General features: G+C 38.6%; 1 protein-coding gene across 2 annotated transcripts in view; it reads right to left on the bottom strand.

Annotated features, from left to right (window-relative positions):
- Positions 1 to 23,777, bottom strand: part of LRP2 (LDL receptor related protein 2) — a 182,818-nt gene that overhangs the window by 66,651 nt on the left and 92,390 nt on the right. For both annotated transcript variants that reach the window (XR_006058749.1, XM_042243763.1), the window contains exons 26-38: positions 23,076 to 23,324; positions 21,796 to 22,004; positions 20,728 to 20,912; positions 19,499 to 19,727; positions 18,694 to 18,868; positions 16,964 to 17,086; positions 12,213 to 12,379; positions 11,350 to 11,493; positions 8,136 to 8,245; positions 5,692 to 5,869; positions 3,478 to 3,691; positions 2,081 to 2,317; positions 864 to 1,052 (exon numbers count right to left, since the gene is read on the bottom strand). Coding sequence is in view for 1 of the 2 variants with exons in the window: in XM_042243763.1 (XP_042099697.1) it covers positions 864 to 1,052; positions 2,081 to 2,317; positions 3,478 to 3,691; positions 5,692 to 5,869; positions 8,136 to 8,245; positions 11,350 to 11,493; positions 12,213 to 12,379; positions 16,964 to 17,086; positions 18,694 to 18,868; positions 19,499 to 19,727; positions 20,728 to 20,912; positions 21,796 to 22,004; positions 23,076 to 23,324 (2,409 nt within the window). In the remaining variant the exon portion in view is untranslated. The remainder of the gene's footprint in view (positions 1 to 863; positions 1,053 to 2,080; positions 2,318 to 3,477; positions 3,692 to 5,691; positions 5,870 to 8,135; positions 8,246 to 11,349; positions 11,494 to 12,212; positions 12,380 to 16,963; positions 17,087 to 18,693; positions 18,869 to 19,498; positions 19,728 to 20,727; positions 20,913 to 21,795; positions 22,005 to 23,075; positions 23,325 to 23,777) is intronic.

Here is a 23,777-nt window from a genome sequence, read left to right as displayed (position 1 = left end):
TTTAGGCTTAGAAAAATAAATATTTCTTCTTAGGGACTAAATAGGTTGTTTCTAACTAGTGTATGTTAACATAGTCTCTGTTTTCATCCCGTGGACCTTCTAAAGTCACCAGAATTTGGGCATTACAGAACAAAGTAAATGCTAGAGCAAAAAGTATGGTGGGAAGATAGTTTACAATACATAAATGAATGGGCATGGCTGTGTTCCAACAGAACCACATAGCACAGGCTACATTTGGCCCATAGACTGTTGACAGTTGTTTTTCAATGTATCATTAAAAACTGGATGGTAATTCAAAATTAAGTATATAAATCAGTATAGAAAAGTTAATATAATATTGGGTCAGGCATTTCAATTAACTACAACAAAGTACCTAATAATCAAAGGTATCATAAATAACACAAGGAAGCAACTAAGAATTCAGCAACTAAAATTGCTCACCTTTAAAATAAATGATTGAAAAAAGAAAAAAATAAAATAAATGCCATTTTATGGTTTATATTATATTTTGACATTCCTTTCTCTTTGAAAATTTAGACATTTCTAATTTAGAAAATAGATGTTCCTTTAAGGGTGAAATAAGTCCACATAATTAAATATTTCTTTCCATTTTGCCAACAACTCAGTAAATAATCTATAATGAGATCATCTATAATGAATCTGTCAACTGAAACACTATCGTTAACAGGCACAAGGCTGTTACATTTATTCTAAAAACTCAATTCAACTTATCTTAAATAATCTCAATAAACATCTAGGAAAATAGATCTGCCACATGTATGTTAAACTTTATAGTATAAATAAGATGATAGAAATGCAAACACAAAAAGCTTTTCAATAAAATCACTATACAGCTTACCCACCTGCTACCCAATCCACTGCAATACCCCGGATTCCGTTTACTCCTATCCCATCTGTAACGATGTTTGTAAAATTAGACCCATCGGGTTTGATTCTACGGATTGCATTATTAGATGTCACAGAGATGTTAAAATCACACCAATAAATAAAGCCAGAGGATACGTCCACATCCACATGCAGTGCGTTTCGTCCTGGAACATTAAAGAAAGATCATTAAACTATGCTCTAGCTTGAACTAGAACTTTTAAAAATGTTTGCCCTTCCTCTCTAACCCTCATTCCAAATCCCCTTTGCTCAAACCACACCCTGATTATGAAATAAAACTATTTATTTCCCTGATGCAATGAGCACAACTACCCCCAGATCTTAGTTTCTTCTTCCCACTATAAAGAGTACTCCCATATCTGGGAGAAACGGTTAAGCATAGGTTTGGGAAGGGAAGGTATAAGGTAAGCCTGGAACATATTTATTAGGCCAGGAAGCAAGGAAGCATTCAAACACTAATGGAATCATGTCAAGAGAATACAGACAGCAATATGAGAGGCTCTTCCCAGACAAAATGGATCAATTGGCACATCAAAAGAACAATTATGCGAAATGATTTTACACTGAATTAAAGAAATAAAAACTTGAGTGTATGTGATAATAAAAAGGAGAGAAGAATGAACGTAGAAGGAATGATAAAACAAGAAAAAGAACCATTTTGCAATTCCCAATTAAATCGTCTTTTCAGACAAAGATAAAAACCAATGAATAAAAGATGCTTGGGGGAAAAGATATTCATAGGGTACCAAAGTATAAACCCAAAAATTTCATATAAATCGTAGAGGGGCAAAAAGGCAGAGATTTCATGGTGATCACCATTACGAGGTGATCAAACTTAATCAGTCGTAGCAAAATGTTAACAATGGTTGAATCTAGCAAGTATAACGGTGTTCACTACACTTTTCAACTTTTCTGCATTTGATATTTTTCAAAATGCAGAGCTGGATGAAAAACTTGCTGACTGCATAATATATTTACAAGATGGTAACTTAGATGACTTTTTAGACATAGGAAAGCAGAGATCAATCATGAGTACATGTGAATACGGTTATCAAGCAGAATAAACATGCTTCCTTACGCACTGAATCCAAACGTGGAGAAATGCTATATGGCACCAAGGACTTCAACATGGCATCACATGGGGTCAAATGTTACTTGTATTGGAGGAACGTACCTGGGCCTGCCACTGGCACCATGGCTTCTGAATGGTCTGACAATTGCAAGCTAAAGCCCCTGATTGTCCTCAGCGTGGAAACAACAATGAAAGAATCATATGGAGAGCAGGTCCGCTGATCAGGATTCAGTTTAAATCCGGTGGCGCAGGCACAGGAGAACAGTCTTCCTGGTACAGGCAGGCAAATTTGCTGACAGACATTCATGTTGTTGCTGCAGCCATTTGAGGATTCGGAGCCTAAATGAAATCACAATTAGTTTGTAACTTTTCACCCCATCTATTTGCCACTCAGTGTCAAATTCTGGGGTCATTATAAAAGTCAATAACAAAATATGGAATCTGAGTTAACCTAAGAACAATATTGGAGAGCCTAGTGCTTCTAGAACTAACACACGGAGGTTTAAAATAGGACCACAACCATGTAACGGTTTATGTTATATCATAGTAGAGAATGGAGCACCAATTGTTTTTCTTCCACCAATCATTCAAGAGTTAGAAGAATAATTTATGTGCTACAATTTAAAATTCTATCAATTTTAATTATACGATCAAACGTGATGGATATTTGATTTAGTGTATATTAAATAAGAATACTTGAAGTTTTTTTGAATATGCAATAAAATATCAAGTGACAAACCTAGGTTATAGGACAACAAACAAACTACTTGGTAATCTTAGGCCAGATATTTCAAAATAAAAAAATCATCTCTAGGTCATAATACTAATTAAAAGGAGAAAATCAAAAGTTACATTATCTCAAAAAAGCACACCTAAGAGTACTCCTTTTAAGATTAAAAAAATTCTATCGTGTTATTCACTTTTCCAGTAGGTATCCAACCTCCAGTGCTCCCGTAACTATTCTAGTTACTGGGTAGAGAGCAAGAAACAAGACAGACAAAATACCTGTCCCTATAAAGGTTACATACTAATGAAGAACTCAGACAATAAACACATACATAATTACGTCAGGGAGGGCAATAAACAAAAGCAAAGTAAAAAGGGATGGGGAATGAATGGGAGAAAGTTTACTCTGAAGTGAATCGGGCCTTTCAGATGCCAGATTAGTCTTTGACACTTAGCCATGCTTAATATTAAATATTAATATTTTAAAAGTATTTTAAATCTCTTAATATTTTAAAAATATTTTAAAAATATTAAGCATGGCTTAATACTAATAGCTTTAATATTGGCTTTATTAATAGCTTTAATATTAATAGTTTTAAAGCATGGCTTTAATATTAAAATTAATATTATTTTATCTATTAAAATTAATAGATAATTTCTATTTCTGTATGCACACAGGTTTCTGTGTGTGGTGGGGTTGTATGCAGACATGTAAGTGCATAGATATATTCATTAAACACACGTGAATGTATGCTTCAGTGACAAATACTCACCACGGCTTTGGTAAATTTTAAGGCCCCTGAGATCTGGGAGATTATTTCTCAAGACTATTTTGTTGGCCCCCGTAGCCTTGTCAACTCTTTCAATGACCTCGTATTCTTCATCGGAGTAATAAAGGAAGGGGCCATGGACAGCAAGTCCCCAGGGGTATGAAAGATGGTTTACCAGGATCATTCGATTTGTTCCGTCCACATTTCCTCTTTCAATCTGAAAGGTTAGAATTTTTGCTATTGACTGATTCATGGTGAAATGAGGCAAATGTTTAAAACTAATATTCACTTAATAATGTTTCACACGTAGATAGCATTCCATCCTTTCCAGGGGTGTTTCCCTAGAAAGGGAAGCCAAGTAAGCCAGTCAACCTTCTCAGATGGCATAGTGAAAAATAGGGAACTAATCCCTGCATGTGAAATTCTGGTCAAGGATACTGTATGCTAACTGGCCCTGAGTTTAACATCTTCACCAACCATTTCTGCAATGGAGATAGGAAACGTACTCAACACACACAGAAGACAGCAAGACAGCGCTATTAAATCAGCATAGTAATAAGTCAGCCTCAAAATGACTGTGGTGAACTAGAGAAGAACTCAAGAATGAAGTTCCTAACAGGAAGTGATAAGCAGTCTGCTCTGGAAGAAAAAAAAATTATAGACATAGCTGGTTTGATCTTCCTCTGTGTCAGGATCTGAACTGCTGGCGAGAGAGACAAATGGGTGTCACTCCCAGCCTCTCTTGACATGGGAATCCAGCAGTTACAAGAGCAGGCTATGTCCTGGAAACCAACAAAAATTCCAGAAGGGTGCAGCACAAGGGAGATAATCTCTGAGGAGTGCTGCTGAGGGAGTAACTGGGACCAGATGAGCTGACCACTCTTGGCTCAGGAATCTGGAGCTACTTATCTGGGCCAGGGCTCAGGGTTCCTTGTAGTTTTATGAAGACCACATGCCTCCATCATGAAAGCAGTTTCATTACCAAGATAGCAAGAGAGAAGGGGTTCAGAATGGTGCAGGTGGCAGAAAAGGCTGGACTTGAGTGAGAGAAGACGCTCAGGGACAAACTGCCGGGATTTTTGTGATGATTAAATAGAGTGAAGGAGGAATATGAGGGTTCTAGCCTAGGAGAAAGGATGGAAGTCACACCACCAACCGGCTCACAGATTTCGGAGAGCAGAGCAGATGTGGAAACAGGAAGTGGGAGCTGCTGGGTAGTCTGGTCTGGGACATCCTAACTTGTATGTAGAAATTACAGCATGCGGCAAGTACTTCTGTAAAGGGCTTTCACACACATCACTACATTTCTTCATTATAATCACATATTAAGAGTGAGATGAGTCCTCGTCAAGCTATCATGAACTGAAAATCAAATCTACTGGACCACTTTTTGAAAAGCGTCTATGTCATAAACAGACCTGAAATCACTCCTGTTCTCTAAAGCAAGGAAGCAACTAGCACACATTCAACAACCAAAACAATACTGTAGCTGATCAATAATTATTACTGAGTACCTTCTTTGTGCCTAGTTCCAGATCGGCTACATAAGCACAATAGTAAAGATCAAGTGTTATTTCTGTGAATGAATGAAATTGTATACTTCCTATTTTTTATTGCAGATTATAATGAACTTCATCTTGAAGTTTAAAATGACCAAGAAAGGGAGACCTCACACATTACACCTACCAGAAAATAACAGGCATCTGTGAACAGATGCCTATTGAGCTCAGAAGCTTTCTGTTTAAAAAGAAAAGGCTCTTAGAAGACAAATGTGGAATGAGAAATGGAATTTATCTTGAAGAAAAAGAAAGAAAAAGGGAAAAAATAATATTCTGTAAAGAACTGGACTTCAAGGAAAGAAGTTATGGAGAGAAAGGGCAATAAGTCCTCTGGTGCATGTGCGTGCATGCTAAGTCGCTTCAGTCGTGATGTTATGGACTGTAGCCCACCAGGCTCCTCTGTCCAAGGGTTTCTCTAGGCAAGAATACTAGAGTGGGTCGCCATGCCCTCTCCAGATCTTCCCAACCCAGAGATCGAACCCACATCTCTTCCACGTCTCCTGCACTGGTAGGTGGGTTCTTTACAACTAGTGCCACCTGGGAAGCCCCCCAAAGTGGCTGAGATTGTTTGAGAACCACTGCCAGACAACTCAGAACAATGGATGTCAACTGCCCAAGTTCCGCAACGAAGACCAACAGACTAGAATGGGGCACATACCACTCCCGTGCTGCTGACTGCCCAGTAGAGTTTCTGCTCCTCAATATCAAGGGTGATGAATGCCACATTTTCAAGGCTCCCAGTAAAGAGAGTTCTTGGAGATTTGCCATCCATGTTGGCACTGGCAATCTTAGGGGGAAGGCCATTGTTGGTTCCTCGGTCTGACCAGTACAGTTTCCTACAACCATGAAAAATAAAGGTATTTAGTGAAACATTTTCACTATATATTTAAATGAAAAACCAACCTTTCTTGTCCTCAGGAGGCACACCATTCAATGGAGGAAGTCTGAAATGTCAATATCCTGTTACATACAGCATGGAGGAGTCCATAACTAGTGTTCTCTAATGTCTGTATACTTCCCAGTTATTACTGGGAGAGAGGCCACTTAAAATGAAATCTGACACAGGACACCATTTTCCACTGATGGACAATCCTTTAGCTTGGTCACACAGGAAGTTCATGGACTAAAAAGCCTGTATCAACCATCAGTTCCAGACTCACATACTGCTAAGCACACCAGAAAAGAAAGAGCTAATGCAAAAGTATTCAGGTACCTCCCTGATCACCTCTCAGCCTTCTTTATTTCTTTCCCAAATCTATTACCACAAGATAAGCTACTTAATTTTCCAATTTTCATGATGGAAAATGCATTGTATACACATGAATCCTAATCAGCACACAGAATTACCAATTTCATTAAACTATGTGAAGGTTGCTTTCCATTTCCATTGAGGACATAACTTCTAGACATGAGTTTTCTAGAAGTTTTCATTCCTTTCAAACTCACCTCCTGCTTCACCAGACAGCCCTCTCAAACTCTTCTATGATTCCTCAAACCCCTAATTCCAATCATCTTTATTGGCATCTTTCTTTCACCATCAATCCAATATACCCTTCCCATGAACCTACTCTTCAATTCTAAACTTCTTTACCTCTAAGTTTTCAAACTCTGAAATTCAACCAAACTCTTCCATCTCTTCCTTTCTCCTATTTTACTTCTTCCATTGAACCTATCCTCTGCCCTTAAAATTTGTCTGAGCTCTCAAACCTTCAATCCCTCTATGCCTGGACCTCATACCATTTTAACTGTTTTAACAGTACTCTTATTTATTCTCATGATCTCCTTTACTTGCTAACTGCTCACCGTAAGTACCTGTCATTATTCTCTTTCTCCTCTCCCATTCCAGGTTGCCAAAAGTTTTCTGGACAAAATCACAAAACTCTTATGAATTTTGAGTTCACTAAAAATTTAAGTTACTTAACCTTAGCTAAGAACTCTCTTCACTAGCTAAACATTTTCTTTTTCCCCTGACTCTTGCCACTCCAATCCTGATTAATCTTTCTAAAATACAGATTAGGTTCTATCATTCCTTTCCTCCAAATTTCCTGCTGGCTCCTTATTTCTCAAAAAAAAAAAAAAAAAATACAGTACAACTCCTTAGCATGACATTAATTAGCCCCTCCCTGATTCATCTCCAGGTGGCTTTAGCTGCTGTATCTCTCCCATCTAGCCAACTGTCCCTTACTCGAAGTCTCTGGTTCCCGCCCTCTACACAATCATGCTAAGTACCACCATGCTTCTGGGCCTCCACTGCTCTTTGGCCTCAAGTACCACTTCTCAGCTGCAAGCCATCCTCCATCTACTGGTGGTCTTCTCACCCTTCAAGGTCTATTTCAAGCTTTCCACATTCATTCAAAGTCAAAATATATAATTGTTCACTCTATTTTAAAATGCCTGAAATTCTTGCCTGTTTGAAATACAGGGTTATTAATTTGAAAGATACATATCACATATAACTTAACAGTTATTTCTTTTGTACCGAGATCTATATTTTCTTTTTATATGGTGGTGGTGGTTTAGTCACCAAGTCGTATCTGACTCTTGCGACCCCATGAACTGTAGCCAGCCAAGTTCCGCTGTCCATGGGATCCTCCAGGCAAGAATACTGGGGTGGGTTGCCATTTCCTTCTCCTTCTTGTTTATATAATTTGTTTCTCTTTTTCTGGCCGTGCTGGGGCTTTGCTGCATGCGTGCTTTACTCTAGTTGGGGCGAGCAGGGGCTAGTCTGTAGTTGTGGTACACAGGCTTCTCATTGCAGTGGCTTCTCTTGCTGCAGAGTGCAGGCTCTAGGGCAGGCGGGCTTCAGTAGTTGAGGCCCCCAGGCTCTAGAGCAAAGGCTCCATTGTTGTGGCACACAGGTGTAGCTGCTCTGTGGCACGTGGGATCCTCCCAGATCAGGGATCAAACCCACATCTCCCACACTGGCAGGCGGAGTCTTTACCACTGAGCTACCAGAGAAGGCCTGGGATCTATATTTTTCAAATGCTGGCATATGAAATCAGAAGAGGTCCTATGTTTGAAATCTTCTATTTTATCAGATCATAATACTAACAAAAGTGCTGCTGTATAGAAGACATATGCTATTTCTGAATGAACACTCACCCATTAATAGGATCGACAGTTATGCCAACTGGCAAACCAACTCCAAGACTCGTGCCATCATTGGTAACCAGGGTTTTCCCGTAACTGACATCTCCTCCAAGTGTCACAACCTGTATAAGAGGAAAATAAGAAAGCTAAGATGAAGGAAAACTGAAACACACAACAAATTCAAACTATGATTGGGGTGAATGAGAGGGTTTTCATGGTAGATAATCCCTAATTGCATCTCAGAGCTATGAGAAAAATCAGCTCAATAGAAAATGGGAGTAAGAAAATGACATCACCTCTCAAATTTCTATTTGCAATTTATCTAAAAATTCAGGAGAAGCTATTTATGCGGATCACTGCCTGGGTGAAACTACAAAATGCCTTCAGAAAAAGATGAGAACCGTCCAAAGGGAGCCCCACAGGTCTCCTGTGCCCTGATGACTGGACCAGAGCACCCAGTGGTCCATCACTGCAAACACTGTTGAGCAAACCATCTAATTCACTTGAGTGAGTTCTGTGCCACGTTGATGGCCTGTGTGCCAATGCCAGCCCTGCCAGATCCTACATGACTGACTACAAGACCTGAAGCAAGTAAATTCACCTCTCTGAACTGCGTTAGTCAAGTGTGGAAGATAATGGTCCCTTCTGCATAGAGGTTCCAGCAACATGGGACAATTCATGTAAAGTGCTTTGCACAGCACCCAGCACAACTAAAGTCAATGTTTTTTATCGACCTGTTTATGGGAACCCACGATATAGCAGGCATTATATTAAGCACTATCAGATTTAATCCTCACAGTGACTTTATGAGATGGATGCCATTATTATGCCCATACAAGGTAATAAAGAAGAGGCCTAGAGAGGATTTGTGGTTTTCCTATTGTTATGTTTTTAAGCAATCTTGCTTGAATTGTTGTAATTACAGTGTTATACCACTGTGAAACACCACTGAGAGATATGCATTGCTGGACCAGAAGCAGTTTCCTATAGAAACAAGGCTATTTTAGTATGCACTTGAGACAGTCTGAGGTGAGAAACACTCGTAAGAAATAAGAAAACGCCTCTTGATTTGCACAGTCTTTTCTATAAAATCGTATTTCAATACAAACTGATTAATATTTGTTTCTATCTTTGCCTTTCTATCTATAGACATCTTTCTCCCTCCCTCACTCTTTCACACACAAACACACACATCCTTCTCTCTCTCACTCTTTTTTTCTCTCTCCTGTGTAACAGCTTTTTCTCCTATTTGGATTAAAAAGAAGTTTTTCAATTTGCCTCTTGCGGCTACAATTTCTCTCCTTTTCCTAAGGATGTCTTTGGTTCAAAGGAAAGTCTCCTTGGTTTTTTGGAATAGCTGGAGCTCTCTCCCAGACGGCCTTTCTGTATGTTTCACTTTTCAGTCACAAAATTGCTTTCAGTGAGTGAGCACACAGCTACCCCTAGTGGAAAAGCTAGGATCCAACATGAGTTACTCAGACTCTTGTAGCTCAGTCAAGACTCTGCCAGCAATGCAGGAGATCAGGGTTCAATCCCTGGGTCAGGAAGATACTGTGGAGAAGGAAATGGCAACCCCCTCCCGTATGCTTGACTAGAACATTCCATGGACAGAGGAGCCTGAGGCTACAGTCCTGGGACTGTATGGGATCTTTAGTCAGACATGACTGAGTGACTGAACATACACACAACCATGGCACTGATCCATGGAAAGCATTTACTAGTGTTTGTTGAATGAATGGACAAATGAGCAAACAAGCCAGACTCGAAGCCAGGACTCCAAAGCAAGCTTTCTTTCCTCTGGACCTTGCTGCATTTGGGGCACAATTTAAGTTTCCATGGTTAAAGTAGCCTCACCAATACACACACACGCACACACGCACACGCACATACTCAGTTCTTCAACTGGTGCTATCTAACCCCGATGGAGGAGACAAGTGCCCTGCTCTTGAAAGACTATCAGTCCACAAGAGAAGACCCTCTTTACAAAACAGGAGCAGATTAATTGCCATTTGGAAAGAAGCCAGTTTTGTACTCTCCTGAGTGGCCTCTAGAGAATGTGAGTTTGGTACTAAAGGTCTTGGGCAGTACATATTGCCTTGTCTTGGGCCAGTGATATTTTTGGTTGAAGTTGTGCAAAATACCTTCTGTCACTGTTCAAGGGGGTCGAAGCAGGATGGACTGCTGAACTTGTGGTTTACAACAAGGCAAAATCAGACCACCCACCCCTTCCTACCCCACCTCCCGGAATCAGGGTAGTGAAGCTGACTTCTGTGGGCTTAACATTCTTACCAAATGAAGAGCTTGAACCAGATGAGCCTCCAAGTTTCCCTTCATGTTAGGAGCTGCTGATTCTACTTGGCTTGAGATTAGGATACTGAGTACATACGGTGAATATCCCTGTCACTGTGACCGTTTACTGCTCATGTTGGCCCTCAGCAATGTTGTAAGGTTTGGATGGCTACTGGAGGCTACTGAGGAAGGCTACTGTGCAGCTTCCTCATTGTTAACATCAATCTTTCTGAATGTCCCAAAGAGAACCGACTAACTGATGCTTCATCCAGAGCAGTGGACTGTCACCTTACTGTCACATTCCCAAGACTGCCCCTTTGCATTAGGAATTCTCATTCTCACTCTGAATTAATATCCCTCACATGTCTTAACCTCATCCCAGACTGGAGTAAACCAACACTAGTCAAGTTACCTCTGAGTTACTTCATGTGATTTCATACTTGTGCCCCTATAGAATTTCTTCTGGGAATTAGAGTGAAAAGAACACTTATCTCACTAAGGAAAGCATCAAAGGAATTAGAATCAAGTTTCTACTTTCTGTTTCACTGTTAGAGTCATAGATTTCCATCTTAGAACAATGGCAATCTATAAATTTGGCTTAGAACTGAAATAGCATTGGATACTTGATGGGGAAAGATGATGAAAATGGGCCTTGCTTACTATAAGCTTCCCTTTACGCTGAATTTGTTACATAATTTTTATTTATCTTTGTATACATTTTAATAAATTGTTATTTACTAAATTATTAACAGGCTGCCATTGATACTCAGGTGGAGACAAAATAGCCCAGTAGAAAGTTTCAGCTTTTAGGTTTCTCCTTGTCTTCAGAGAACTATTACTAATATCCCTTTTTCCTTCCTCCATATGACAGCATTTCCTGAAATTTTACATGAATCAGAAACCAGTGTTTGTGTCAATAGTTTTACGGAATTACTACCTTAATTGATCGAGTCACGTGATCGGTAAAATAAAGGTTTCTTGATAGCCAGTCTAAGGCCAGGCTCGCAGAAGCCCCCAAACTTGACAGAGGAGCAAACACTGTCCTGTTGGTTCCATCTGTCTTCACTCTGTGAATTTCACCCTGGTGAGAAAGACAAGGAATGGTGAGCTGTTTGAAGGTCACAGCTTCTTCACTGCAGTGGCTTTAAGATACTTCATGCGTGGAAGAAATGCAAAGTGCCAGCGCCATTGGGTGGGCTCACTGTGTAAAACACTAATGCCAGCAACACTGAACCATTCATGTTCTGCTTGCCCCTTCCCCATTCTCACAGGTTTCTTCCCTAATAGGTAAAGAAAGAGTCCCAGTGGGAAGGAAGTTGGAGGAATGTTCTCTTTTCTCCTAGAGACAAAGATTCTGAGTGAAGGCCACAGCAGCCACATCAGATGTTTTCCTGAAATTCCCTTAGGGAATTATTGCCTTTGGTCTTAAGTGAAGATCATTCTTATGTTGGTCTAATATCTTCCACTAGATTAAAGCTCAAGAACAAACCTGGTTACTGCTTCCTCTTAGCATGTACTCTGCAGTTGGAAGCAGCCAGTTCGCTGCAGGGAAAGTAGTAGTCACTTAATACTTGTTGAATAAATGCACCCAAGAGCTTAAACGTCTTTATTATTGGGTCTTTGCTCCAGGTCAACTTCCCATTGAAGTCCCTCACTGAATTTAAAAAGGCTTAGTGTTAAACTAATTTCTGTATGGGTCATTCCCACCCCGACACCCGCAAGCAAAAATGTAAGAAGGCCTCCGTGAAGGTAGGCTCTTCAAGAACAAGCTACCTACTTGGAATGTTATTCGAAACTTACTGGATTTTCAAGCCAATAGATGAATTGCTCTGAGTAATCAACTGCAACATCATAACCATTGCGTACCCCTGATATGGGCACCATACCATCAAAGGTCTTCACGTCAGGATTAAGGGAAATTCCAAAAATTATACTGTTTCTTACAACTATTAGGAATGCTTGATCATCTGTGAAAATAACAGAATATCACTCAAAATTATATCCCAGATATTTAGACTAACAGAGGCAAAGGATTATTACCATTTGATAGGATAAAATGCCACCGAAGGATCATGGCAATAATTATAACGCATGATAGATACTTCACCAGAAAATTCAGGTTTTTCCATTGGGTTTCAGTGGGTAGTTGGGTCACCAGATCACCAATTTCACATAAAAGACTTCTGGACTCACCCAAGGTGGATCAGTATTCACCTTAAACTTCATTAATTCCTTATTCACACTGCTAAACTATCCATGTTTGGATAGTCACAGACAAGAAGTTCTTCCATTTCTAGATGCAGAATGACTCAGGCAAGGGAGAGTTGGATTTTCACATTTTGGGGCAAAAGAAAATTTGTAGTCTCTTCTTGGTGAATGGCAGTTCATTAGTTTCAAGTATTTTTAGAAAATAATACCACAAAGTGTTGCCTAGTGTTTATGAAAGGGTCTAATTACTAAGTAAATCTAATTTATAACTGTACCAGTTATTGTTTGACTAATGTCTATCTTCTGCATTAGATTCTAACTCCCAAAGGGCAGTGACCCCCTTCAATTTACTCACTATTATGTCCCCAGAGCTTGGAATAGTTGTCTAATAAATAGTTGCTAACTGAATGACCCCATACATGAATAAATGGATGCACAGATAAGTAAATATGTAGAGTGTCTTCTGAAGTTCTCAAAAGTATCTATACATTGCAATTTAAACATCTTCATAATATCTTATTTAAACTGTCACTTTATGTAGGCTCTTTAATAGATAATGAGGTCCCTTTCTCAGAGATCATCTTCTCCAGACTGTAGGCCCATTATGAAAAAACTAATAAAGTTCATGAGTAGGGTTTTATTATCATTCCTCTGTGAGAAAAGGAAAACTTTGAAATGTGAGTTTGTGTTATTAAGACATCACCTATTAAGACAAAGTATAAAATGATTAATTACTGCATAATCTTCATGGGCTAAAAATGGTGTTTGCATTATTTTGATCATTTGGGAAGCTGTGCATCTTCAGCAGGATTACTTTGACAATTTTTTCTTTACTTTCTTTTACATCCGATTAGCTTTTCCTTGTACCTGACATTTCCATTACTGAGAAATGAATTGACTCAATTGATTAACCTAGTACAGATTTGAAATTTGCAACTATTCCTGAAAAGTACTACAATATACAGCTTTTAGTCTTTCACAGCAACCAGCAATGCTGTTTTCAGAAACAACTGAGGCCAAGGAGCCTCCCACAGCTATGCAACTCTTGCAGGAAACAATGCAATGAGATTAACTCCCAAGCCTTGCCTCGCTCAGCTGCTTTTCCTCTTTTCTGAACAACTGCAATAATCAAAATAGCAATCCTCATTTATTGAGAATGCATGCTATACAATATGTAGCAAACAAATTCTTATTCATTTAATTTCTCTCCCTAAAGCCTTTTGTGGTTGTTGCAAAATAACCAAGGTCACTTGGAATCTAAAACCTATGTTCTTAATCACTGTTCTGCAAAAAGTACATGTTGGGTACTATTGATTGAATATCAAATCACTCCTGAATACATTTGATTTAAATACAGAAATTAAAAATTATGAGTTTCAAATGTACCCTGAAATTATTCTGAGATCATATTTAATGATTAATTAATTATATATTATAAATGTTCATTAGTTCAGAGAAATAAGAAATATTTCTCAATTTCACAGGGGAATTTTTACTTACTCAAAATCTGATTCTGCTCTTTTTAGGGTAATTTTTCTTTTGCTTAATTGGAAGAATTGTTAACTAAAGCACTGTTTAAGGCTGAAAAATCTTCATCTCTTATCCACCAAACATGGGCCTCCCGGACTCCTCCTCTAATAAGCTCTTCCTCCAGCGCTACTCCTTCAGCCAATTCTCCTCCCTAGGGATAGGTCTCAGCACCTCCGTCTGTTTACTGTGGGTGTGTTTGAGAGGGTTTACAACCAATGAGCATTTGCGGGCCATAGATTAGAGGTAGGGTATCATTTAACGCTGCACTGGCAGAAGTGACCACCAAGACAGCAGGTGGCATAGGAAGGTGCATGAAAAGTGCTCTGTGGCAAAGAAAAAAGGACTAATTTTATAACTCTCCATATCAATAAAGGCATAAACATGTGAAAAACACATGAATGGAAAATAAACAAAAAATGACACTGAAAGGCTTGTCATCCATTCAACATTCCCTGAGTGACACTGTGTGCCATGGGCATATGTGAAGGAATCGGGTTTATCCTCAAGGAACTTGGACTCTGGGGGGCCAGACAGAGGATATGGACCATGGCCATGAAAGAGTAGGCACAGCAGCATCCGTTGGCTGGAAAGGAGATCAGGAGAAAAGAAAGTGTCCTCATTTTTATTTTTCATGTCATTATCTTATTAAGAATTAAGATTAGTGTTAGCAGAGCAAAGAAGTGAAAAGACAACCGTCGGGAATGAAAAATTTACGCTGTCATTAGAGGTGGCATTTATGACTCCCAAGCATAGTTCCTCCCAGAGTCAGACCTTATACAACCCTATTTTGGATGTGCAGCTCTTAATATTAGGGGGTGCTGGGAAGATGGTTTGAGTTTGGGGGGCTTTTTGGCACTTGAAGAACATATTTGATAAATAATAAAAAAAACTATTTTATATAGAGAAAGCTCTCCCATTAAAATTTTATAACATAAAATTAGGAAAAAATAGAAATACTTCATAATCTCCCTTCCCAACAGTAAGCACTATTGACATTTGTGTATCCTGTCCTCCAGATTTTTTTAATGTATGATTTTATGAATATAGAGCCAATATTAAACAATCTGTGCTTTTTCACTTAATCTTATACAAGAACTTCCAAAGATATTCTAGACATTGGACAGACAAACTTTTAAAGGTGATCAAATATTTAAATAGACTATTTTCATCTATAAATGTTGTCTTCTAAGCTTCTTGTTGAAAAAAAAAAGCAATTTTTTTTTTTTTAGTTCACATAATTAGCACTCAGTAACCCAACTGGTGCTCAGAAGCCTGTTGGAAAATGTTGAAAAAGTTCCACCTCAGTAAAAATCAGTCCATGGGAAACCACTAGTGGAATTATTTGTGAAATAAGAAAAGGTATTTTTTAGGGTTGACACTTATCAATCACTATCAGATAGTAATGTAGATGACACCAATCCCCAAGGCACAGTTCAACAATCTTTCCGTGGTGAAAGAATGTTTTATACAAAGAATGTCTATAGCCCCGTTTAATCTTCTGCTGAAAGACTCTGAGGACACACTAAATTAAACAATGTCAACAAGGATTAGGTTCAGAATAAATCTCTGAAGAAACATTGCAAATGCCAATCCCTTTGTAAGCATTACCAATAATTAAAATCTTTCATCACAAAAGTATCACTGCAAAATATTACATGCTGATGGAATTAAATTTTCAGTAACCTTGCATCTGTATATCCTGTAAACACCATAAATTTCCTGGATTCAGGAATATATTTTCCTTTTGAGAACTAAATTTTTCTAGGATTAAGACTACTTTTCTCTTAATTTAGGAATTTTTCACCATTAAACATTTACTTTTAACTTGTCCACAGCCATTTTTATCAGTATGAAAATATGTTTACTCCTCTTCGCTGAGTAGTGAAAGAAACTTGTTTATACTGCCTCTTTAGATTTTTAAGCAAAGGAAAATGATTTCTTAGAAATTCCCTTTGTGGATTGACTATATCTTATCCTTCCTTTCTCGATCCCTAGAGTACTTAGTATAATAGTCACATACTCTTCAATCAACCCAGTAAGATATCTAGGATGAGATGAAGAATAAATTGCTCAAATAATCACTCAAAGTATTTCATACAAAGAAAAGTCTCATTTTTAGAGCACCTTAAAATAATAAATACTAAAGGTACTGAAACTGGAGTCAGAACACCCATACTGTAACACTCTTTATTGACTACTGGTTATGAGAATAAAAAATGAAACAAGGAGGTACTTTCCTTGTGGTCCAAGGTTAAGACTCCACACACTCAATGCAGGAGTCCAGGTCTGGTCCCAGGTCAGGAACCTAGATCCCACATGCCATGCAACTGTGAGTTCACATGCTGCAGAGTTCACATGCCACAGCTAAAAACTCCCATGTGTCACAGCTAGACCCAGTACAGCCAAACAAATAAATAAAAATAAATATTTTTTTAAATGAGATAACTATCCGCAAATACCCACTATTTTTATTTCTAAATGCAGAATCTGGAACTTCCCATTATCACAGCTTGCCTGCCTATAACCAGGTAAGAAAAAGTTTGAGGTTAAAGAATGCTGAACCTCAGGCACACGTAATAGTGGCTCCATATATAGAAACTATGTTTCAATTACAACTCATTTGTAATGGAGGTTCTGTATATGGTTGATTGTAAATCAATTTTTGTTTATGGTGCTCAATTAACTCACCCCATACGGCACACACCCCACAGATACCTGCTGATCAGAGGAAACAGCACACACTTCATCAGCAAGTGCCTTAGAGTTCGATGGCAAGTTCCACCTTCAGAGCATACTTAAAGGACATACTCTACCTCTCACACAAGTTGCAGAATCACGAGAAAGACTCCACCCGGAAGGACAAGCACAGGAGTAAAGGCTCTTTGAGGAAAGCAGGCACAGATGGCTGCATCGGGTATTGCTGCATGGATTTGAGGCTGTAATACAAAGAGAAGAAAACCAGGTGAATGGAGAACTGCCCACATTAAAGTGAACAGAATGAATGGACAAAGAAGATAGAGTGTGTATATAAACATGCATATAAGCAAATATTAATCAGCCACCAAAAAAAGAAGAAAATACTCCATTTGCAACAACATAGACAGACCTGGAGGGTATAATGATATCATTTTCATATGAAATCTAAATTAAAAAATGAAAAACAGATTGGTGCTTGCCAGAAGCAGGGAATGCAAGGTAGCAAAAAAGTGTGAAGGTGGTCAAAAGGTGGAAACTTCCAGTTACAACATAAAGAAGTCTTGTGGATGTAATGTACAGCATGAAGACTAAAGAGTTGATCCTAAAAGTTCTAATCACAGAAAAATATGTGGTGATGGATGTTCACTAATCTCGCATTGATCATTTCACAATATATATAAATATCCAATCATTATGTTGCACACCTAAAACAAATGCAATGTCATTTGTCAATTATATCTCAATTAAAAAATGTAATCCCAGAGGTCTCCAATATTTGGATACCCAAATATATAAGTTACCTTGGCTAGCTCGGTTTTTGCCCTTAACTACTTCACCCTTCCCCAACATCATCTTTCAACATACGGTTCTTAAGAGGAATAAGAGAGAAGAATGACTTACCCAAGGTCACAGATCAATCCAGTCTGTAAAGGGATTATGAACAAACAGCCCCTGAGTAACCCAGAGCTTAGAAGTAGAAATTTGATGCTACATAAGATGTGTCTCCTTGGCTGACCCCCAAAAGATCTTTTTACGTTAAATGAAACCAAGTTGTGTTCTCTATGTGACCTTACCTACTGTTGTGAAAGTTCTGGTTCGGTAATAATCTTTCTTTTTTTTTAATTGGTGACATCTTTGTGTTGTGTTTCTATTCCCTGAAGTAAAGAGATTTGGTGTGCATCCTGTGCTGATAGGATATTCTCTAGATCTTATATATTCTCATTACATACACTTTGTTAGACGCAGTAATCCATTCATTCACTCAAAACCTAGTAAAGCCAAACAGGCTTTCAAGGTGGTGCTAGTGGTAAAGAACCTAACTGCCAATGCAGGAGACTGGGAATACTGTGAATATGAGGCCGTTATTATGACAAAGGGAACCAAAACTAAACTCATAAATTGTGTGACTTCAGAATGTGAAAACAAAGAACAGAAGAATTATGAAAGAGAGAGCCATTTTCGATAGGATGGTCAAGAGCTATCTGAGAGAATGAAGGCACCAAGGACCATCTGAGAGTAGCAGAAGGAGCATCTCAGAGATCTGGGCAAGGAGCACCCCAGGGCAGAGGGAAGAGCCAGTGCAGACATTCAGCGATGGGAAGAAGCCTGATATGCTTCTGCACCGAAAGGAAGTCCAGTGAAGCCCAGGGTGGCAAGAGCAAGTGAGAGAAAAAAACCAGGGAGACTTTGAGTATGTAGAGACAAAAAAGATTGGTGTTTTCCATGACAAAATAAAAATTATGGAAATACACTGTCCAAACAGATGAGTCTGCAGAATTTCACATTTTACATTCCCAGAATCAATGTTTTCCAAGCTATACCCAGGAAAGATATGTCTATCACTTACAAACTGGTTGTTTTGCAGGATGAACCACAACAATGCCAAGAGGCTGGTGAAGAGTCATCACCACTGACTGGTTCCCCCCATGCCACTTATTGGCTTTCATAACCTCATGAGTAGCACGGTCACTCCAGTACACAGTATCTTCAAAGAGACTTAGGGAATAAGGATGGCGCAGAATCTGTGAAGCAGAAGAGAACAGTGAGACCTAGAAATAAAAGCTAAGATGAACAAAGTAGGAAGGGATACCTACCCAAGAAGATGGTTTCCTTTAGCATTTCACTTAATAAAGACATAGCCAAATCCTTGCTCAAGAGATAGAAAAAAATATACTTCTTGACCTATATCCCACTGACAAATCAAAAATACTTTCATGGACCTTTGTCATTTAGCCTTCATCTTTACTCTGAAGGATTCAAAAGCTCTTTAGTAAAATATATTTTTTCTTCATTTTTGCATTTAACTTGTGAAAATAAATTCACCAGAATTTCCTGAATAAAAATACAAAATATGCAACAAACTATGATTTCATTGAGGAATTTACATATAATTAAATCATTATTTACATGGAAACAACAGATTGGCATCAGCTAAATAACAGGTCAACTAAATCACGCAAGCTATTAATCCTTCCTGGCCCATGAACAGGAATAATGATTTTCTGTGAAAATAGATGGACCAGCCCTCCTTCCTGTTGATATTTTCTGGATGTCTATGACACAGAAGTGAATTTCTTACTTTTCTTTTACTCCATATGCTTCCTGCTAAACCATGATCTTACTTTAATTTCCTTTCTTTGCTACCAACTTACCAAATCACTGGCTATCACCTGCCTCCGGTTGCTTCCATCGTAGTGACAGAAGTCTATGAAATCAAGATAGCCATCCATGAAATAGAGTAGCCTATTGGGGTAGTCGAGAGCTAATCCGTTGGGCCAGTAGATCTTCTCTTGCACAATGACGGTGCGCTGACTGCCATCCATGCTAGCTCGCTCAATGCGAGGGTGACTGCCCCAGTCAGACCAGAACATCACGCGGTCACTGAAAAGAAACAAGTTACCAATCAGACAGGACATGTTTCTACATGGAAACTAATTGTCATTTTAAATAGTAGAATATTCATGTGGGTGTATGGCAAAGCCAATACAGTATTGTAAAGTAAAATAAAAAAATAATGAAATAAAAATAAATAAATAATAGAATATCATGTTTATGCTCTGCTTAAAATAACACATCTTCAGTTTAGAGTATATGCAAGAGCTTACTATGTCACAAAGTAAAACTGCAATCATAACGCAATCACAAGCCATCTGGGTGTTTTTATAACATTCATAAAACATGCAGTACAGTGGGACACACTGAAGTGTCTCCATGCTGATTTGTGTTTCCATACAATCCACATACAGTTGATCCAGAAAAGTCTATCTGTCCTTGTTTATCTACCCTGTCATTTTTTAAGAAAGTCGTTATTCATCATCAGATTCATCATAAATTTCACTGGTGTGTAATACTGTACAATATTTAGCACGTCTACACTGCATTGAACATAATTTGTCTAAACTCATCTTCCTGCAGAAGACAATCTAAGGAAATTCAAGGAAAGAAGCCCTCAAAGATTTCTAAGCATGAGAGAATTTCTTCTTTCCTTTAAGGCCAGGAGGCAAAAATCTCCTTACATGACCTAAAAGGAAGTTGTAGTAAACAATATGAAACTGAAGCAAGAAAACCTGGCTTTTGGTTGTGTAAATATGAAGTGTTTTACTGTTGGCATTTGTTAGAGACTTCATATACCTGCAAGCTAAAAAGTAACGTGATCTTTCATTCAAGTGAACAATCGATTGCTCTTGTGTACTTTATGAAGGCTACTCAGATAAAGGAAGACAGCAACAACTAGCTGTATGGCTAACATTTATATAGAGACGTCTAAACAAGGGATCATTTAAAATGCTGTGATATGAGTATTAGCCATATCACGTTACTGTTATTTCTTCTCATACAATGTTAAGGCAACATGATATTTAAGAAAAAAAAAATGTCTTACGTAGCTCTGGGATCTACTACTAGTCCCCCTAGATTTGTTATGTTTCCACTAAGCAGCACAGTCCTGCGGCTCCCATCCAGTTTCGCGACTTCAATTGTTCGCAGGGAAATGTCTGTCCAGTAAAGATTGCGTCCTATCCAATCGACTGCAATATCTCCAGTCATGCTGACACCACTGTCAAGTACCTAAAGACGAAAGTGAATAATAAGCGACCTCTCAAGAAATAATCCAAACATAGAAATAAAATGAAAATTGAGAATAAGGCATCATCTAACTTGTCTTATGCTTTCATGTGAGGACTAGAAAATGTGGTCTTCCCGTGTAGAAACAGTAGGGTTTTCTAGGGAAAAGCTACAAGATTGTGCAGAACTGAATACTCTATTGTTGGATTAGTGTGGAGTTTTGATTTCAGAATTTTTTCAATTAAACAAAAACTGTATCCATTTGCTAAGTTGGCCACCCTATGAAACTTTACAGTGTTCTCATGGCAAAAGTAATGCCTTTATTGACTGAGAGCCAACAATTACAAAATAAAGTTCTAAGGGGCAGAGGAAACATAACCACCAAGGATGAAGAAACTGAAACTCTGGGATACTGATCAAGAAACATAACTGAATTAAAGCTAAGAAAAGCAACTTCAATTACAAGGTCCTATTATATAGCACAGGGAACTATATTCACTATCCTATATAATAAACCATGATAGAAAAGAAATAACAAATTAAAAAAATAATTTTAAAAGACAAAAGAAAGAAAAGCAACCTCCCCTGTGTCTCCCTTGTTTTTTACCCACTAGGAAAAAAAAAAAAATGCAGAAGGGACTTCCAAGATGCAATGAGGTCTCTGTATCATATAGCCTGGTATTCAGATTCAAGTCTCTCCCTTCAGATCCCATCAGATAGGAGTCAGGAACATCCAGGGCTTTTAAGTATGAATAGCCCAGAGGGAGACATGAGAACCACTTAAGATAAAGTAGGACCTTCTCTCACTGGTGATTAACAGCAAACAGACCTGAGACTGGGGAACTAGTCAGATCAAAGGCCAGTAGACATGTACTTATGTACTTACTAGTTTTCTATCTGTTCCATTTTGAAACGCACTCCAGATTTTACCCTGAGTTCCATCAGACCAAAAGATACGACCACTGACTGAATCAAAATCAACAGCCACAATGTGAGAACCGTGTTGGATAACCGGGTAGACAAAATACCCATTCTGGGTCATATTGCCAGCAACAAGCTGGCTCTGACTCGCCACCAGTAACAGACTTTGAGATTCTGTCCAAGAAGAAAATACGAAGTGTCAACAATTATGGGAGAAACAACAATATTTGATGCAATACCTTTGATAAAAGAAAGAAGATGCCATTCCAAACTAGAGTAATGGGGAAAAACAAACAAAAACTCCTATAAGAATGATGTTACCTTAATAGCTGATTTTCACAAGTACTGAAAGTAAGCTTTCAAAATTTCATCCTTGAATTACACTTCAGTGTTTATCTATCAACCTGGAGTGAACTATTCTTGCATTCTTCCTGTTACTATAGTTACTTTCGTACTTGCTTATTTTGTACTCTGCATTCAGCTGTGGCAGAGACTTCTAATCATTCCCATGTCCTCTCTCTTCTTCCTTTTTAGTAATAAATTACGCTGTTTTAGCAAAGCACAGGATCTAAGAGTTAGAGGTGTTTCTCCATTTCCATTTCAATTTGGAGAGAATATATGACTAAATTTCCATCAATAAAATGCAAACACAAATGATGTGTCAAATTCCTGGTATCAAAAGGAAGCTGCTCACCCCTTTCATACTTCCTGGGAGCTGGCAAACTCTGGAGCAAGATCACTGGATTCCTGGATGGAAGGTACACCAGTTTTTACCCCCGAACCCTCTACCCTCCAGACTCCTACCTGAAGATAAGAAACTGCCTCTTTGGTTTTAGTATTATTTATTTGGTCACATTTAAAGCAGCCACATCAATACCCTAACACATAGTACAAACACTTTCATGTCACAGAAACTGAATTAATACTATGTGTGTGCTGTGCTCAGTCGTGTCCAACTCTTTGCCACCCCATGGACTGTAGCCCGTCAGGCTCCTCTGTCCATGGAATTTGCCAGGCAAGAATACTGTAGTGGGTTGCCATTTCCAATTCCAGGGGATCTTCCTGAGTCAGGTATTGAACCTGCGTTTCTTACATCTACCTGCATTGGCAGGCAGATTCTTTACCACTGCACCCTCTGGGAAGCCCAGAATTAATACTGGTTGAATTTAATTCATTAGGCATTATACAAAGATGGTGTCTGGAGTATGCCTGTTAAATTAACTGGAGTTAGTTCACTTTCATTACCTGTAACTTTACAAGTCCTCTGATCAGCGTCTAGCCTGTATTCTGAATCACACCAGCACCGGAAAGAACCTCTCATGTTGTAACAGTACTGGCTACAAAAGCCTGGAGTACGACATTCATCTATGTCTTCGCAGGTCTTAGAGTCATTGCCAAGCAGGTATCCCAATGGACACTGGCACTGGGCCCCATAAGGCCCTTGAATACACTGGTGAGTACAACCACCATTGGAATCTGAGCAGCTATTCTGGTCTAGAATAAAGAAAAAGAAATCACAAAGGGGAAAAGTCAGGAATCTTTGCTTCTTTGGTTCACTCTGTTATATTACATGTCATACAGTCTCACATCACCCTCAACACAATACCCAAGCATGAGCTATGAGCAGAATCCACATGGATGAGGTCCATACGATGTCCAGTGCTCTGACTTGCTTAAGGATTTACCATCTTTCACATCCACTGGACTTGGACCACTTTCTTCACTACAACCTTCTAATAAAACTCCATTTAGTGCAATGAGAGAAACGTGGAGGAAATATAAACTAAACATAAAGAAAATAACTGTCATTGGTAAAGCACGCAAAGAGACCTAAATTACTTCCCATTTGTTTTCTGTCATTCTTCTACCTACACAGATATGGAAGATAAGACTTTGACATTGAAGAACAGAGTTAAAAGGTTTACAAAGGGGAAAGACAACTGAAAG

Source organism: Ovis aries, chromosome 2 (assembly GCF_016772045.2).
Source record: "Ovis aries strain OAR_USU_Benz2616 breed Rambouillet chromosome 2, ARS-UI_Ramb_v3.0, whole genome shotgun sequence".
In the NCBI taxonomy this organism is placed as follows: domain Eukaryota; kingdom Metazoa; phylum Chordata; class Mammalia; order Artiodactyla; family Bovidae; genus Ovis; species Ovis aries.
The sequence above is the reverse complement of the archived record's forward strand: the minus strand, read 5'-3'. Positions and strand labels throughout refer to the sequence as shown.